This window comes from Lontra canadensis, unplaced genomic scaffold (genome assembly GCF_010015895.1).
Source record: "Lontra canadensis isolate GAN:19392208 unplaced genomic scaffold, GSC_riverotter_1.0 scaffold15, whole genome shotgun sequence".
Classification (NCBI taxonomy): domain Eukaryota; kingdom Metazoa; phylum Chordata; class Mammalia; order Carnivora; family Mustelidae; genus Lontra; species Lontra canadensis.
The window spans coordinates 20,255,633-20,274,491 of NW_022631009.1; the positions used below are offsets into that span (position 1 = coordinate 20,255,633).

Below are 18,859 nucleotides of genomic sequence, written 5' to 3' on the forward strand. Positions count from 1 at the left end.
TTATTAGAAAAATAAAACTTGATTGGACCATGTAGCCATTTCTTTCTTTTCTCCTTCCTTCCTTCCTTCCTTCCTTCCTTCCTTCCTTCCTTCCTTCCTTCCTTCCTTCCTCTCTCTCTCTCTCTTATAACCAGACCAGCAGATCCAACCGTGCATACTGGAACGTGTATAGCAACCTTCTTACAGAGGAAAGAACAACAGTAAATACACACTTCAAAAGTTCCTTAGATGAATACAGTAGCTGGTTAATTTAATTACGTGAGGAAACTGCTGTGAATCAATCTTTTTTTAAAGTAAGTTACATGGATGGAAGAATTGGTATAAACTTCCTCAAACATTGTTGAAAGCAAAATGACTTGCTTAACAATTTACTACAATCGCTTAGAAATTTGTCTTGATCTGCATAATCCAGGTGTTTTAAGACTGGTATAAGCGACCAATCAAAAGCCAGGAGACATGTTCTAGTCCTCACTCCATCTCAGAATATCGCTGGGCAAATCACTTAATCTTTCACCCTTAGCTCAAGGGGGGAGTTAGGATTAGCTCAGTGGGCCTCCACCCGGGGTACTTTGACCTGAGAGAGTTCCACATAGTAAGGGTGGTTCATGAGGTATTTTCCATATTTCAAAGACCCCGAAAGAAATCATGAATCTATCTGAAACAAGCTTGGAAGTGCAGTAAATTTTTCTTTTTGGTTACAGTCATATCGAGTTGGTGTAGTTACGTTAGCTATCTCATCCTAAATGCAATGTGTTTGGATCATGAGATTGAGGAGAGAAAAAGATAAAAAAGGGTTCTTGATAAAGAAAAGGATGATCTTTAAGATAACTTGCAACTCGAAAATTTAATGACCTATGACTTCAGCATTCACATGGTGCTGAGAGAGGGAAGGGAAGGAAGATACAAAAAAGACCAATATTTATTGAGGAATTTAATAAATTTGTGCCAAGGAATGTGTAGGGTATTCTGAGTACATTATCTCACCTAATCCTTTCAGCAGGCCTGTGAATTCAGTATTTTTGCCTTCATTTCGGAAATGAGCTGTGTTGTAACTTTTACCACCATCAACTGCCAGTAAGTAGCAGGGCTAGGATTCAGATTCTGTCTGCCTCCTTCCAGCATCCAGGTTGCTTTATAAAAACTACTGCTATTAGTTAGCTCTTAGTAATTTTAATTTTTCCAACTGGCAACAGGGTTGTGAATAAATGCTTTTTCCCATCCCCAGCTGTCCTGCATGGCCTCAGTATGTTATGCCAAGATAGCCTACAGGTCCAGATGCCCAGCCAGAAAGTAAAAGAACATCTAGGATGTGTCCCCAGTCACTCATCACTGACAACGTTGCTATGCCAGAAACTTTCCTAGCAAACAGCCTACTCATGGCTTATGTGGATGGGAGGGCAATATGCTGTGACCACAGGCAAAACTAAATGCTGTCACAAGTTCAGTAGAGTGAGGGAGAGAGATTTCCTCCTAATCTTCTCTTTTTCCACTGTCCCAGCATGGAGGGCTACAACAGTTCTTGTTCATTTCACCTACTACTGATCTATAGGGTGCTACCATTAAGATGCAGAGGAGAGGCTACTGAGAGCTCCTAATTACTGGGACTGGAAACTTTCTTCTCTAACAGCACTTTGCAGTGAGATATCTTTATGTCAACTGATAGTATTTGTGTTGTCTCAAAGGCCCTTTTTTCTCCCGTCTATAGAACATTGTTTTAAAAAGGTATATATGGGAAATTTTTATCAGTTGCCCTTGCCCCTTCCCAAATGTATCTAAAACTAGAAAAATCGTTCTTTACCATACCTTTGTTAAAACTAGGAAAAGAAATAAAGAGCATTTTTTTTCCTATACTACTTAAAATATACAAAGTCCAATGCAATGGGACACAACTCTAAAGTATCGAACCTAAGGCCAACAGTTTTCTAGCAGTCTAGATTAAGTTTAGAATCTGGTAACTAAAAATAATAGGAGGAAATAGACCAATGTGGCTAGAGACAAGATTGAAGGTGGATATACTTGGAAGAGTATAATTGTACTGGATTTCTCATTAGGAGGAAGCAGAGTCCTATGAAGACTTCACATTCCCCAAGAGAACCATATTTACATAATTAACAATTCTTTTGTTGGAAAAAAAGCTTTCATTATTGCATGTGGACACATGTGGGCTGTGTAAAAAATATAAAAGATGTGTAACACACGGTAAACAGAAAGTAATGATCTTAAACAGGCCAAATCCTTGAACTCGTCATTAATAAATGTCTCTCCTGCATTCAGCTACCCGGGCTGCTGGGAGCCTGTTTTCTTCAAGTACTTCAAACACTGAAATCCAGGAACATTTATTATTTTAATCCATTACAGGCAGTGCTTGATTTAACTTTATTGGTTGTGGTGGTGGTAGTGGTTATAAGTGGGGGTACAGCAATGTTCTTTTACACATCATTTCAAAAGGGCTTAATTATATTTTATAGTTTGGGCCAGGAATTCTGCTTGTTTTTTGTCTAACAAGGTTCAAATGGAGTTCAGGTCGATGATGAATCAGAAGAAAAAGTCAGAGATGGTTATCTCTCTGAGATGAGCTCATCTCCCTCTACGAAAGGCTGGGCAGGTACATGATGTTCACTACACAGAGCACATGACAGTGCTTGACATCTGAAGCTGCTTGCTTATTAGAGGATTTTTAACACATCAGAAATGCAACTGAGCAGTTATCAACTTAATTTCTAAAGTAACTATCCTATGTATTTTAAAGGTTTCCCATTAGAATCCAAAGCAGCTACGGTGACCACCTAAAACTAACACAAAAAAGGTATGTGAAGAATAATAATCATGTAAGACATTAAAAAAATGCACAAGGTTTTTGAAACAGAAATATTTAAGTATCCCAGTAAATGTGTCTGAACCGCATTCATCTCCCAGTGGGTTTTTGACTTTTTATTTTTTTTTAAAAAAACATCAAATATTCCTGATCTGTTACCTCTCTTTCTAAGGGTGTGAAAAAAGATCAAAGATAATAGTATTAATATTGCCTATTATTATCCAAAATTCCAGCTAATCATATATTATTGTATGTAATAATTACAACAAGGGGAATAAAATTTGCATGGTGGGATTTCTTCTCCATCGTGTGTGATTTTTCTAAGAAGAGGACAAGAGAATTACACTCCCAGATAGCATCTTATACATTTATGATTTTTATTTCCCACCATTTTAGAGAAACAATATGAAACACTAGTTTGGAAAAAAGTAATGAGAATTTTACTTTTTTCTCCTTATTTCTCATTTAATTTTTAGAACTTCCTATTCTACTTCTTTTGAATGTCTCAACAGTCCTCAGTATACATAGGAAAATATCACTGCTGAAGAGAATCCATAATCTATAGGTAATTTAAGAGTAAAGTAAGAGGGACACACTGGTTCATCAGTAGCAACTTTGAACCTTGTTATAAAGTAATAAGAGAGAATCGGACCAGGATTAATAGTGGTACTCAGTTGTGAGGTGAGGGGTGTCATGTTTCACGGACTCTAGGCCATCTGTTCTGCCTGCCTCCATTTTACTTCTGCAAAACTATAAACGCACCTCTACCTCAGGGACTATAGAAAGGCATTAGAATTCTTCTGCTTTTCATTATCACAAGATTCAGTAACTCATTTCATTGTCAAGATAATCCCCTTTTACTCTTTCTTTTGCGCTTGCGGGGTATGCCAAAATGACAAATAAAATCCCAGATGTTACAGACCCGATGAGGTCCCCACCTTTCCTTGAGTGTTGGGTTTACGCTACTTGGGATATAGTGTCAAAAATGACAGGACCCTGATGCCCACACCCAATATTCATTAAGGTTTGTTAGTGATTTGTATAGCTGTCTACAAGCTGTGCCTCCACTTCAGTCCTCAGTGGCAGCTTGAAAGTCAAGTGTGTCCTCCGGCTTTAACTGTCAAAGCATTCATCTCCTATTGTTCAGGCACTGGAAAGAGAAGCTATTTCTTAAAAGTAACAAAAGTCTTTGGGGTGTTGTAAATGGCTTGCTGTTGCGACATATCATTTTAGGTAGTCATATCTAATTTGATGTTTTATTTCCCCTTAGGCTTACTTGCATTTCTGCCGCATCCAACAGCTATGACAGGGCCTTAAGAGATTTTCCTCCGGAGATCCAGTTAACTATGGAATGAAAAGCTGGAGCTCCACTTTGTATCAATTAATGACCAGATTTCATTTTTTCAGTACATGAAAAAGAACTTTTTTCTTTATGTTTTATTGCTCTTGAATTCGGTGAACACGAGAAGAGGCATTTGTCTATGTGAAAAATAATGCGGCTATGCTTTCTTTCTCTCTATTTTTGTTTATACACATAGATAAGTGCATCTGGATGACAGAGGCGGGGGTGGTGAAAGTTATTTAAACAACAGCTCTTTGACCAGAAGGAGTTCAGCTCATTGTTTTCTGCCATGGATGACAAATCCCCTAAGTGCCTATGGATAGGGGATCCTTGCAACTTTTCTCCAATTTCTGACTAAAATGAGAACCAAGATGGCCTCACTTAGGCTCTTCCCCCAATCCTTTGTGCCACTGAACTTGTTCATATCCCATTTCCCTTTTTCTTATCTCCAGGGAGTTTGCTAATCTAAGCGTCCCTGAGCAACAGCGAGGCAGCCTAAAGCATAGCCATTCCACAGCCTGAATCGTGTACCCTCCTTTGCCAAAATCTAAAGGAGTGCCGCCCTAATAGAGCCATAATTTACTCTGACAAGGGGAGCTAAAGTCTGCAGCTCACTCCCCACCCTGCCTGTGGAAAGTGCTACACTGTGTTCACAATTTATAGCTATACACTTATGGTTTCTCCAAAATGACATACTTCAAACGGCAAAAAAAGATTGTGTTATGTGTGTGGGTTGGGGGAAGGGGGTTGTTTTTAAAAGAACACACTACAGAATGGGATGGATTTAATAGATAGCAAAAGAAAGACTATCAGCCTTTCTGAAATAAAAATGTTTCCGAAAATAAGATAGAATCTCTAAAAGAGATTCCTTTTGTTATTTTTTTCAGTATTATATACCAACTGAAAAAATCTAGGCATTACGTCTACTAGAATCAGAACTTCAGAGCCATTTTACCAAAGACATATGGGAGAACGTAAGTAATCTAGCAGAAATAAGAGTTAGGTTATTATAAGTTGCTGTTACACTAGCATCTGCAGAGTAGAATTCGGAAAAAAATTAAGTCCCTTGAAACTCTAATAGTTTAGGGTCATAGTATAGTACAGAAGGCTAAGAAGAACTTGTGGATTTTTTTCTTTTTTAAATTGAAAATATTCAACCATTTCATATTGGTTCAAATGATGAGAACATTTCAGCAAATAATTTGTACATATTTTGTTGCAAAAACCAGTAAATGAATATGAAACCATCCTAGATGTAACTGTATTGCCAGTGTCTTGGGAAGAAGATTAACCTTCCCTTCTTATGCTTTTATTATTCCCTTTCCCCCATACTCTTCCCATAAGCTTATGACAGTTTCGATGATAAAAAATACAATCATTAAATGAACTCAAATATTTTTTGTACCTTTCAGAAGCGAGGAAACATGCCTACAACACATTCCCCATTGTGTTTCTCTAAATATTACTTAGAACATAAGATTCCTCTGGCATTACAAATCTATTTCAGCTCCTAAATTAAAACTCATCTGGAAAGGACTGTTTTACCCTGTTTATATAACATTGTCACATAAAGAGTGTTAAAAAAAATATTTCACTAAAAATAGCTTGCGTAAGTTAGGGATTAGAGTAGTTTCTGCTGCTATAATTGTTCCTTTGTAGTTTTTTCCATGATGTTTTTGCAGTGTTTTTGACTGTGTTTATTAAAGTCAGCACATCAAAAAGGATCAAAGGGAAAGTGAGTGAGAACCAAAGAAACCCCAAGTGTGTTGTCTCATTGGGGAGTTATGCAGATTCGCATAAACAAGTGCAAATTGTTGAGGTTTTAATGAAAATTTTCTACAATTATTTTATCTTAAGTCATTCTATACAATAACATCTGTACAGCAGATGGCTATACTGTACCAAAGCAAAGCTCCTTTTTCTCTCTCTGTTTAATAGTACATCTGAGATGACTACTTTTGTCACTGTGCTCAATTTGGTTCAGCAAATAATTTGAAAAGTGCAGCTGCTGCAGATGGTCACAATAGTTATATAAACTGTAAAATCAAAGACACAGTTAGGTATTTCTGTATTAGATTCAAACTATAAAAATCTGACATTAACTTGGTTCAGCTCAAAGATATACTATAAAAGAGTTTAGTTCAATGCAGAACGATGTCACTTGCAGAATACAAAAAGAAATATAACTACTGGTAGGAGGGTTTTTTTCTGGGGGGGGGGCGTGAGGGATACTTTTTACCACTCATCAAAAATATATCTTGCATGTATATTTGAGTATATTTCATCCAGGTTGAAAAGCATGACTTTTTAAGGAATTCAACTATACAACGAAATTAATGTTCAAGGCTTCAAAATGATATTTGGTTTTTAAAAAGTTTTGCTAAGCTATAAATTAAATTTTGAAAAATATGTGATAATCTTGCAATTATAATTTCCCTAAAATCAGCCATTAGCAATAGCTAGAACTTAACATACTCTTATTTTGATTATAATTAATGATTATCTTGCTAACGTTGTTATCTTTTTAAACTGGGCATGCTGCTCCATGAAGAAGAAATGTAGAGAAAACAGATTTGGCATTCATTATGTTCTCATAATAAAATTGTTCCCATTAAAGAGCTAACTTCAATTTGGTTTGGTTTGTTGACACAAGTAACTCCTTGAGAACGTTTGTTGGACACTACACATTACACTTGTATACAATATGTCTTTGTAGGAGCTATAGTCTCTGTTTCTGTGTTTAACTAGATTGAAGGGCATAATTGTAAAAGGAATGGGGTATGTAGTTTTTCCAGGATGAAGGTGGGGGGGGGAAACAAGCTACAAAAGCAGAATGAGTCCGCTATCTTGTGGAGCTCAGTGAGAGGATTTTAACGACATTATAGAGATGTTTATTGAGGACAGACACCATTAAAAGCGGGTAAAATATGAGTAGCAAACGAATAAAACAAGACAGAAAAGGACCTAGAATTGAGGACAGTCCATTTAAATTCTTCCCCTCTGTTTGCATCCTAACCTTTCCCTGCTATGATTAAGGTACAACTGGAAAGGCGTGGGAACTGGTCAGTGTTGTCTGGGTTGCAATTTATTTGTGGATATATCAGACACTGCAGCCTCCAGTGTTTCATAGTCTTTCATGTCCCACGGACCTTACATTTTTCATTTCTAACTTTTAAGACAATAAAAAAAAATACAGTGCTTTTAGCTGGCTTGGTCACAAATATTTCTGGTGAGAAAGAAATAAATCATCCACTTTTTGGCCTAAAATTCATACTTCTCAACCATAAAACTTTTCCTTTATCTCTTAAACTACTGTGCCCAAACTGGCTATATGGAACTACGTTCCAGGGGGTCTCCAGCTGCCACTTAACCACTTTTTAATAAGCAACTAAGTTATAGAGAGTTTTCGGATTTACTTCATCCCCTACACCATCCCTCTAGCCCCAATTCTTTCCTGCAAATTAAAGTGGAAAAAAAGGTTTCCTTTATGCTACTTTTGCTTTTCAAAGTGAAATTTCTGGCATTGTGCCCTGGACTCCTACAGTAGCAGGTTCTATGACTGAAAACTGCTACTTCCCACCTGTACCTTGTCTTTTCTCTTCCCCTCCTCCCATTCCTTCTGCCTACCATTTTTCAGTGTGAAAAAGCACATTAACATTTCCGTCATGGTAACAAAAGAGAAAGAGGTAGATGCCTGTTAATTTCTCACCTCTCCACCCATCAATGCCATCCAGTTTGCAGAGCCCCACACCACCCTGTGCTAGGCTAGGTACTGAAGCATAGCCTTCCTCTTCCAGGTACTGCTAGGCTAGGTACTGAAGCATAGCCTTCCTCTTCCAGGTACTGCTGGCATGGTCAATGGCATTGTCCTTGCCAAGTTGAACCTTGGTTTTTGCTACACTTTGTGTAGCATAGCTGCCACCTGAACAATTTCTTTTTAAATAAACTGTTACCAGTGACTTCATATAGTGCATTAGAATCATCTGTAGAGCTTTTGGAACACAGATTTCTGGGCCCCACGCCCAGAGTTCTCGATTCAGTAGGTCAGGGGTGGGGTCTGAAACCTGGCATTTCTAACGAGTTCCTAGGTGATGCTGATGCTGTTAGTTCTGCGACCATGCTTCGAGAAACACTGCTCTAAGGGTTCACAAAACCTGATACTCTACTGTTCCACTAAGTTATCTTAGGTAAAAAGGAATTCAGAAGTGGATGATTTTACAAACATTTGTAGGAACATACCCGAAGAGATGGATACCAACAGATTCATTTAAGGTGATAAAATATTTAGGTTCAAAGGATTTGTTACAAACTTCGCTCTTAAAATAAGGTCACAAAAAATGTCCCCCTCTGTAATGGTCCTTAAAACTTTTAACCCCCAAAAAGAAAAAAAAAACAAAAAAACAAAAACAAAAAACAAAAAACTTTTAACCTCTACATTATATGAATCTTTAAAATTACGTATTTTCAGATGCCAACAAACCATATTATCATCTCCCTCTCCCCCTTTCTGCGACTTACCAGGTATTTTCTGTGTTGCTTTGACATTAAGGCTTCCACTGAGGGTTGACAAAGATGCTAACAGGCATGGTTTACTAGGATGGGGGACAGTTTCCATGGAGACCACAATCTGAGTAGTATGGACAGAAATTTTCTGAAAGCAAGAAACAGTTCTCCACATGTTTTCTTGAAATGGAATCTTCTGTGCTCCATCACCATGAACTTTAGATTTCGAGAATTTTCCACGGTAACATTTTGAGGTTGGAAACTCATCCTTATTCAGTGAGGTGTCTGAGGGCGCTGATGTCTCTTTGCTGTGTGTACTTCTTATCTTCTTTAATAAATTGTTTATCTGATCCAACTTGGTAAAACTCAGGTTTGCTTTCAAAGGCTTTGATATGTCCAAGTTGATGTCTGCTATAGAATTGAAAAAGAGAAGAAAAATCACTGAAGCTCTGTCATTGAATAGAAACCCTTGCTTCCCTGTCAAGCTCCTGTTTAAGTCTCCCCACACTTGTATGGTGGATTCATTAGGATGCCAGGTGTTGGAATTCTTTCACTCGTCATCTAACTGTTCTTCCCATGTAGTTACTTGAAGGACCACTTTCCCTGGACTACTCGCGTGCCTTCCATCGTGTCTCAATCCATGTGACTGTTCCTGATAGAGTGAAGGCCACGCGTGGACATCTATTTCCGCCCTCCCACTCTGAGCCAAAATTAAGCGGCTATTTGAGTTTGTTACTGGAACTGACATTCTTTCTTCCAAGGTAAAAGGACTTCCCCTAGGATCTAGCACAATGTTTGACACAAATATAGTGTCAATAAATATCTGTCCAACTGACTAGCTGAAGTAGCCTTCCCTGCCCCATTCCCTGATCAAGTGTATGTAGAAAAGGTTTGCTTCCCCTTTGTGCCCTGCTGAGAACCAGGAGGGTCCCTTACATTGTTCCCTACATTCCACATTCTAAAACATTTAAACACCCCATCCAATGTAACGTGTACACGGAGATCTCTTCAAACCTACAGTCCATTTTATACGCACCATATACCAGGTGTTGTCCTTATTTGCTACTCAGCACCTGACATAGAGATTGACCAACTTTTTTTTTTTTTTAACTGACCAGCTTTAATTTTCTGTTTTTGCCTTCTTACTTCTGTTTTCATTATCAGTAAGACCTAAGACTATAATTGTTGGGAAGGCAGGGCATGTCATATGTCTTTATACCCAGTGCGTGGTACACTATGTCTCGCCTATGTTTGAGCGTACTGAACCTCACAGATGTTCTTTTCACTGGAGACCGAGTATATATAAGACACAATCCCATATGAAGCTAACGGCAAGGTTATTAAGCAGATAAAGTTAGTTTCTATATCCTTCTTCATAAGGAGGACCTCTTTTCACCTTCCTCAGGTGTTAGCACCTTACAGTTTTCTCCTAGCCACCCATGTTCCCTCAGGCAATTCTTTTTAAGTATGTCTTCTCATGTGATTCTTTAATTGGGCCCAGCAAAACTCGGAGAGTCCTGCTTCTGGCTAGGTGTCCACCAGAAAGGATCAGACATCTGAGTTACCCTTTGCAATACCAAAATGCTCCCTGCTCCCCATATTTTCTTAAACAGAAAAAAACACAGTAACTTAAAGGAATTGTTTTTTTTTTTAAACCTCCTATTGACAGGTTAACTCACCCACCACAGAATTTACCTAAAGTGTACAGTTCAATGGTTTTTAGTAAACTCACAAGATTGTGCAATTTTTGCCTCTATCTACTTTCAGAACATTATCATCACCACAACAAAAATAATCCCAAACCACTTAGCAGTCCCTCCCCACACATTCCCTACCTCTAGCCTCAGAAAATCACTAATCTAATTTCTGTCTCTATAGATTTGCCTATCCTGGACATTTTGTATAAACAGAATTACATAATATCTTGCCTTGTGGGTCTGGTTTCTTTTAGTTAGTGTAGTAAAAGTTTTTAAGGTTCATTCCCATTGAAACACGTAGTACTTTCTTCCTTTTCGTGGCTGAATAATACACCCTAATATGGATACACCACATTTTGTTCATCCACTAACAGTTAATGGGCATTTCAGTCGTCTCCACTCTATGGCTATTATAAATAATGCCATTATGAACATTCATGTGCAAATTTTTATGTGATCACTTTTTTTTTTTTTAAAGATTTTATTTATTTATTTGACAGACAGAGATCACAAGTAGGCAGAGAGGCAGGCAGAGAGAGAGAGGAGGAAGCAGGCTCCCCACGGAGCAGAGAGCCCGACATGGGGCTCGATCCCAGGACCCTGGGATCGTGACCTGAGCCGAAGGCAGATGATTAACCCACTGAGCCACCCAGGCGCCCCGTGATTTTGATTTCTATTTCCCTAATGATGAATGATGTTGAGTGCTTTTTTTATTTGGTTATTGGCCATATGTATATATTCTTGGAAAAATGTTTATTCATATCCTTTGCTCATTTAAAATGAATTATTGAATTATAGGAGTTATTATTGAGTTGTAGGAGTTCTTTATATTCTGGATACAAGTTCCTACCAAATATAGGATTCACAAACATTTCCTCCCATTCTGTGGATGGTCTTTTCAGGTTTTTGATGGTATTATCTGTAGCACAAAAGACTTTAATTTTTGTGAAGTCCAATTTATTATTTTGCTTGTGCTTTTAGGGTCATATTAAGAAACCATTGCTAACCCAAGGTCACAAAGACTGACACTTAGTTTTCTTTTCTAAGTTTTATAGTTTTACCTCTTACATTTAGGTCTATGACTTATTTTTTTAAAAGATTTTATTTATTTTTGCAAGAGAGGGAGTGAAAGAGAGAGGGAGAGCATGTGTGTGCAAGCACAAGTTGAGGGGGAGGAGCAGATGGAGAAGCAGACTCCCTGCTGAGCAGGCAGCCAGAGGTGGGCAGGACTAGATCCCTTCCTGCGATCATGATCTGAGCTGAAGGCAGAGGCTTAACTGACTGAGCCACCCAGGTTCCCCAGGTCTATGATTTTGTTGCATTAACTCCTGAGTACTGTGTGAGTGTGAGTACTGTGTGAGGAAGGGGCCCGACTTTATTCTTCTTCAGGGAAGTATCTGGTTATACCAGTCCCACACATTGAAAGGCATTATTTTTGATTTGTAGATTTTGGAGTACTGAAAGAAGCTGGTGGGCAAAATACTTTAGGAGGACTGGATGGTTGAAACGACCCATACATTTATTTGCTCTGCCTCCCTACTCTTTCATGTGGGTTTCCAAATTCTGTGGCCTCACAGTAAATAATACCACCTTTACAACAATGCAAAAAAGAAGACAATCTTAAGAGACGAAAGGAACAAGAGGAAACTGAAACAAAAGCTACAGCAGATAGGAGACTCAAATGTGGTGGCCACAGCGACCTGCTTTGGTCTGGATTTGTAACACACAGACTTCAATTAAGGGTCTGAAGTATTCCTTCTGTAGCCATAGAGCCAATTTAGTGATCCATTCAGGAAGTTGCCCAAATGGCCACCTCAGCCAACTGCTGAACCAAAGGGATCCACTTCCCCTAACTGAAGATTGTCAAAGCACTAGTGGAAGGGTACGTACATATACCCGCCATATCTACGGAGAGTTGCTTGACTACTACCTTGATATGGATCCTATCTCAGGTATCACTGTGGTCCCAGTGACACAGGAGAAAAACATTTAAACCTCTGTTTTTTTGCCTATCTCACCCTTTGAGACTTAGTCCTTGAGTCAGTTCCTTCAGAAGTCTTTCTTGACCCTGCGGCCAACGAAGGTGCTGCCCATCCTCTGCTTCCAGAATACCCTGTGCGCGGTGGCTCGTCAGTCACCTATTTATATATTTTTAGAGTTAACTTCTTATGTATCTGTCCCAGGCCAGTGAACTGTGAGCTCCTGGATAGTATGGGCTCTTCTACATCTTAGTATTCTGAGTGCCTAAGCTACTGTCTAGTCCACAGTGAGTACTAAACTAAGTGGGTATTTAATGATGTGATGAAGGAAAAAATGAATGAATTTTTCCTTTCTATTGAACTCTCCTAGGCTCATCAAATCATTTTATCTAAAACATTCCATTTATTCCTCTTGGACATGCGCTATTCCCTGTCTCAGTTAATGGCTCTATAATCTACCAGGTGACTCAAATCAGAAATATGATTTTTTTAAACACATTTCATGTTCTTTTCCTGGTCCAAATCCACTCAAAGATTAAATTCTGTCAATTTTACTTCCAAAATATTGCTTGAATCCAATCTCCTCTCCAGCATTCCAGCCAGTCCCCATTTTTTCCCTCCATGGCTTTGATATTGTTCAGCTATTATAAAACCTCCTGAATGATTTCTCTGTCTAGACCAATTCCCGCTAATACAGTCTCCAGAGTAATTTCCAAATGATTTGCTTCAAATGCAATCCTGATTGGCTCACTCCTATTTAAAACTCTCTATTGGCTCTTCTTTACCTATGGTATAAAAGACCAAGCTCCTTTTAGAATGGAAAAAAAAGGCCCTGCCTTTCTTTATCTGCCACCATTGCCCGCCTCACACAATAAGGTTCCAGAAATATCAGAGTTTATAGAGCCTGCTTCTCCCAGCTCCTGCTATGTCATACCACTAGGCTTTTTCTACTGTACCCTTTCTTCACCTAATGCTGAATGTTCAGGGTACTGCTCATCATTTTCTGCAGAAGTTGGTCCCCAAACCTGGCCTTGCACAAGTATCTTTTTGTGAGATTATATCTGCCGCCAATCAACAAGTTCTGTGAGTGCTTATTTTTCATCATTAATATGCAGCACTGGGCCTCCAACTCAGCACAAGTACGTGTCTGGTCACTTCATGCAGGAGCACCTGAGAACATTCTAATCTGGTTCTGTCATAGGCAGAATTCTAAAGATGATCCCCTGCCCAAGTCCTCTCCTTTAGTGATCAAATCACACACTACTTTAGGTACTGCTGGGCTATGAAGGGATTTTATAGTTGAGAAAAAAAGCCCAGGCCAGTTGAATTTCAGACAGAAATGATTTGGTAGGCCTAAATATATAAACCGTTTAAAAGGCATATGAAGGAGGCAGAAAGGGAAGTCAGAGACATCTGAAGCCTGAAAAGGGCTCTATTATATACCACTGCTACTTTGAGGATGAGGGGGGTCATGTGAGAAGGAAGGAGTAGCTCTTGAACTGAGAGGTAGCCAATAAGGAGTTAGGGACCTCAATCCTACAACTACAAGGAACTGGATTATGCAAACAACCAGACCGAGTTTCTTCTCTGGAGCCTCCAGATTAGAGCCCAGCCCAACGGACACCCTGATTTTTGCCTGGTGAGATTGCAAGCATTGAATCCATCTGCACTGGCCTGGATTTCTGACCTAGAGGACTGCGAGATAATAATTTTGTGTTGCTACAAGCCACTACATTTGCGCTTAATCTGTTATTCATCAATAGAAAACGAACACAAATCCCAAAACATATTTACTCACATGACATTCTGAGTTTCTAATGTGAGTATAAATGAAGTTTCAAGGCTTAGGAGTGTTTGCCTCAGCTTTTTTTGAACCTTTTCTTCCAAAGCAAAAGCATCTAATATACCTTGCACTTTGCTAGTTGCCAGTTCCCTTAAAAAAAAAAAAAAAAATTTAAGGATCCCAGGGGCGCCTCGGTAGCTCAGTCAGTTAATCATCTGACTCTTGATTTCTTCTCAGGTCATGATCTCAGGGTCGTGAGATGGAGCTCTACGTTGGCCTCTGGGCTGGACAGGGAACCTCTTAGGATTCTGTCTCTCCCTCTCTCCCCTTCCCTGGCTCATGCATACTCTCTCTTAAAAATAAAATTATTTAAGGATTCCAGGGAAGATAGAATCCTATCCCTCCCACTTTATGTAGATCCCAAAGTGGAGAGAATGCAATTATAAAACCTAAAAACAAAATAGCTTTTGGAGGACACTGAAAAGTAAAGGTAACAGAAGACTGCAGAAGATGATTAGAGTGCAAAATACTACCAAAATGGAGGTGAGTTTGTCATTTTTCCCTCTGTATCCCACAGCCTGTGCTAAATGCAGTTCAAAATCTAAAAGTTCAAAACCTAAAAGCTGGAGAGAATTAAGGACAGAATACTAGGAGAAACTCTATTTCTGTCTTCAGGAAATGGGAAGATAATTCTTAGTGCTCACAACAGGGACTATGAAAATCCTTCTTTTCCTTCTTTTCTTCATTTTCTTGTTCCACAGAAAATAGAAGAGGAAAGAATATTACTCAACCCATTTTATGAAACCATCATTATTGATACTAAGACCAGATAAAGACAGTAAAACTACAGACCTTAAGAACAGAGACATAAAAGTCCTCAAAGAAAGCTAGAAATCAAACCAGAAACATGTAATACTAATAATATACCACGATCATAAACACCCATTATGAGGTTGGCTCAGTATTAGAAAATCAAAGTAATGATGTTAACAGTTTAAAAAACAAAAAGATCATACTAATTAATGCAGAAAAAGTTTGAAAAATTCAGTATCCATTTATGGTAAGAACTCTTACGTTCTTAAGAGTTCTTAAGAGGGGAGCTTCCTTAACCTGATAAAGTTCATAGATGAAAACCTACAGCTAACATCATACTTAATCATGAAGGATCAAATGCTTGTTCTCTAAGATCAGAAACAAGGCAAGTATATGCATTCTTACTACTCATACTCTATGTAATGCTAAATAATATTAAACATCCTACCCCATGTAATAAGGCAAGAAAAAGAAATAAAAGGCATAAAGACTGGGAGGAAAAAATGTCTATTCACAGATGATATGATTGCTCATGTAGAAAACTTCATGGAATATATAGAAAAACTCCTTGAATTTATAAATAAAAATTGGCAAGATTTTAGAATACAACATCACCACATAAAAACTAATTCCATTCCTAAAAACCACAGTGTGCAGATGGAATAATTTTTTTTTTAAATTACACTTATAATAGCTCTAAATAAAATAAATACTTAGGTATAATTCCAATAAAATACATACAGGTATGTATGCTGAACATTACAAAATGCTAATGAAATATCAAAAAAGACTTAAGTAAATGGAGACACATAATCTACATATATTCATAGACCAGAAGACTCAACATAGTAAAGATGTCCATCTTCTCCCGACTGATCAATAAATTTGGAAAAATTCCAATCAAAATCCCAGCAGTATTTATTCAGATATAGAAAAGCTGATCATAAAATTTTTACAGGACAGCAAACTAGAATACCCAAAACACCTTTGAAAAAGAAGAGGAACACTGGAGGACTTAAAAGATTTTAAAACTTAGCATGAAGCTCACCATGATCAAGACAGTATAGTCTTGAAGAAAGGATACACACATATGTCAGTGGAACAAAACAGAGCACACAAAAATATAGTCCAAACAAAAACTGTCAAGTGATTTTTGGAAAAGGTGCAAAGGCAGTTCAATGAAGAAAGGATAGTTTCACTAACAAATGGTATTGGCCACCCATAGGAAAAAAAAAAAAAAAGAAAAAACAAAGTGCCTGAACCCAACCTTATACCTTATATAAAATTAACTCAGAATGGATCAAAGATCATGGATCTAAATGCAAAATGTAAAATTTCAACACTTTACATAAAAACAGAGGAGAAAATCTTCGAGTCCTGGGATTAGGCAGGGTTCTTCTATACAGTACCAAAAAACCAAGATTCAATTAAAAAAATTTATAAATTGGACTTCATAACTAAAAACTTTTGCTCTGTAAAAAGTAGTAGTAAGAGAATGAAAAGAACAAGCTATATACTGGGAGAAAATATTAGCAAACTGCTTATCTTACAAAAGATTTGTATCCAAAATAAAGATCTTTCAAAATTCAGTAATAAGGAACAAATAGCCTAATTTTACAGTGGGCAAAGACCTGAATAGACACTTCACTGAAGAGGATATATTCATGACAGATAAGCACATACAAAGATGCCCAACATCATTAATCATCAGAAAAGTAAAATTAAAATGACAATGGGGTATCTATTAGAATGACAAAAATAAAAAATACTGACAATATAAAGTGCGGTAGAGAGGCTGGAGCTAGTGGGTTTCTCATGCACTTCTAGTGGTTACACCAAATGATACATCCACTCCAGAAAACATTTTAGCAGTTTCATATATGATCTATATAACCCACCAATCCCACACCTCGGCATTTATCATAAAGGAATGAAAACTTACGTGCACATAATTTACACACAAATGTTTGATGTAGCTCTATTCGTAAACACTAAAATTGGAAATAATTTCGATGCCCTTCAATGGATGAATTGTGAAACTGTGGTATATCCACACAATGGAATACTACTCAGCAATAAAAAGGCATATACTACCAATACATGTAACACCTTGGGTAAATCTCAGAGGCAGTATGTAAGCAAAAGAAGCAAGTCTGAAAAGGTTATATGCTATGGGATTCCATTTGTATGACATTCCTTAAAAGGGAAAATAAGCAAACAAAACCCCTTAAAGTGATGGAGAGCAGTAGTTATCACAGATTAGGGCTTGGGGGGGGATATAATTATGAAGAAATATGGTGAGAGGTTTTTTTTTTTTGGATGATAGAACCATTCAATATCTTGATTGTGGTAGCAATCATGTATATCTACATATGTATTAAAATTCATAGAACTGTATACCAAAAAAAGGATTTCATTGTATATTAATTTAAAAAATAAAAAAAACAATGTTATTTCAATGACTTTGTCATATGCATGATAGAATATTTTTTTTTCCATTTCATTTCATTAATTTTTAGTCTCATGTGTTCCTCAAAAGGCCAAACTGCTAGGTCCATGGCTCCAATACGTAGGGGAAGTCCACTTTAGGCCTATGTGTTAACCAAACGTGTACTAGGTTAGTTTTTGAGGTTTGCTTTCCACTCTCCATGGCCCCTCCAACAAGGGAGTAGAACATTGTTGGTGGCCCTTCTGTAGAAGGTTAAAAAAATGGAATGCTATTCCTATGTATTAGGGAAGCCACAGGACACTTCTTGATCTTACTAACACCGAATGAGGCATATTAAAATTAGGGGCTTTAAAGCTAGACTAGAATCAGTTAAGCTGGTAAAACTCAAAAGCACAGGTCAATTTGGTGCTATCTAAAATAGGTTAATTCACAAGTGAGAATATATTCTTTCAAAGGACCTAGTTTGTGTTATAAAATAAATTTTATTGTATTTTATTTTTTTAAAGATTTTTTATTTATTTATTTGATAGACAGAGATCACAAGTAGGCAGAGAGGCAGGCAGAGAGAGAGGAAGGGAAGCAGGCTCCCTGTCGAGCAGAGAGCCTGATGCATGGCTCAATCCTAGGATCCTGGGATCATGACCTGAGCTGAAGGCAGAGGCTTTAACGCACTGAGCCACCCAGGCACCTCTAAAATACATTTTAAAAGAAGGCTTCTTTTTGTCAGTAGAGTTCAAATGCTGGTAATTCAGAGAAAGAAATGTGTACTAAAATCTTATTATATTGCTGAATTTCAACTATCAATCTATTTGAGTCACATTATTGACCTTATTTTTATCAAATATAACTACTTTGACTAGTCTGAAATCAGAAAGATCCACTTTCCCGAGCAACAGTAAGGACAGTGCACAATACATACTGCATACAACTCCAACGGCCTCAAACAGAGATGGCAAGTATATAATTAATACAGTTGCCCATCTTGTCCTATCTTTAAAAGTCATGAATCTCTATTAGGTCACTAATTTATACATAACAATTCATCAGGACTCAATAAATTTTTAAGAAAAAGACATTCTTGGATTTTCCTTTCTCATACAGTTTGTCCCAAGAGTGAGGGTGTGACTTTAAACTTTAAGAACTTCAGAAGCATAAATGCCATAGATTTTTAAAATATTTTGAAAGCTTAGTTACTTAAATTTCTTTCATATTTCTTTTATTTAATGAATTTGAAATCTGAATTTTTTTTTAATGTTAATTTTTGGTGGTGCTGGTTTCTAGACAGCCCTCTCTCAAAGCAGTGGATTGGTCAAGGAAGGCTTCTTCTTTGGACACTTCGTTTGCTTGACTTATCCTTCCTGGGGGGGGTCATGTCAAAACTGATGTATACATCAGAACTTCATTCTTTGGGTGACCTTCAATCTAGAAGTACAATCTCACAGTCACTGAACAGCAGCTGGTGAAAGTTTTCATAAAGT

General features: G+C 37.6%; 1 protein-coding gene across 6 annotated transcripts in view; it reads right to left on the reverse strand.

Moving 5' to 3' along the window:
• Positions 1–18,859, reverse strand: part of VPS13B (vacuolar protein sorting 13 homolog B) — a 746,538-nt gene that overhangs the window by 157,343 nt on the left and 570,336 nt on the right. For 5 of the 6 annotated variants that reach the window (XR_004382801.1, XM_032858607.1, XM_032858605.1 and 2 more), the window contains exon 36: positions 8,676–9,071. Coding sequence is in view for 5 of the 6 variants with exons in the window: in XM_032858607.1 (XP_032714498.1) it covers positions 8,676–9,071 (396 nt within the window). In the remaining variant the exon portion in view is untranslated. The remainder of the gene's footprint in view (positions 1–8,675; positions 9,072–18,859) is intronic. The other variant, XM_032858609.1, reaches the window with a different exon arrangement.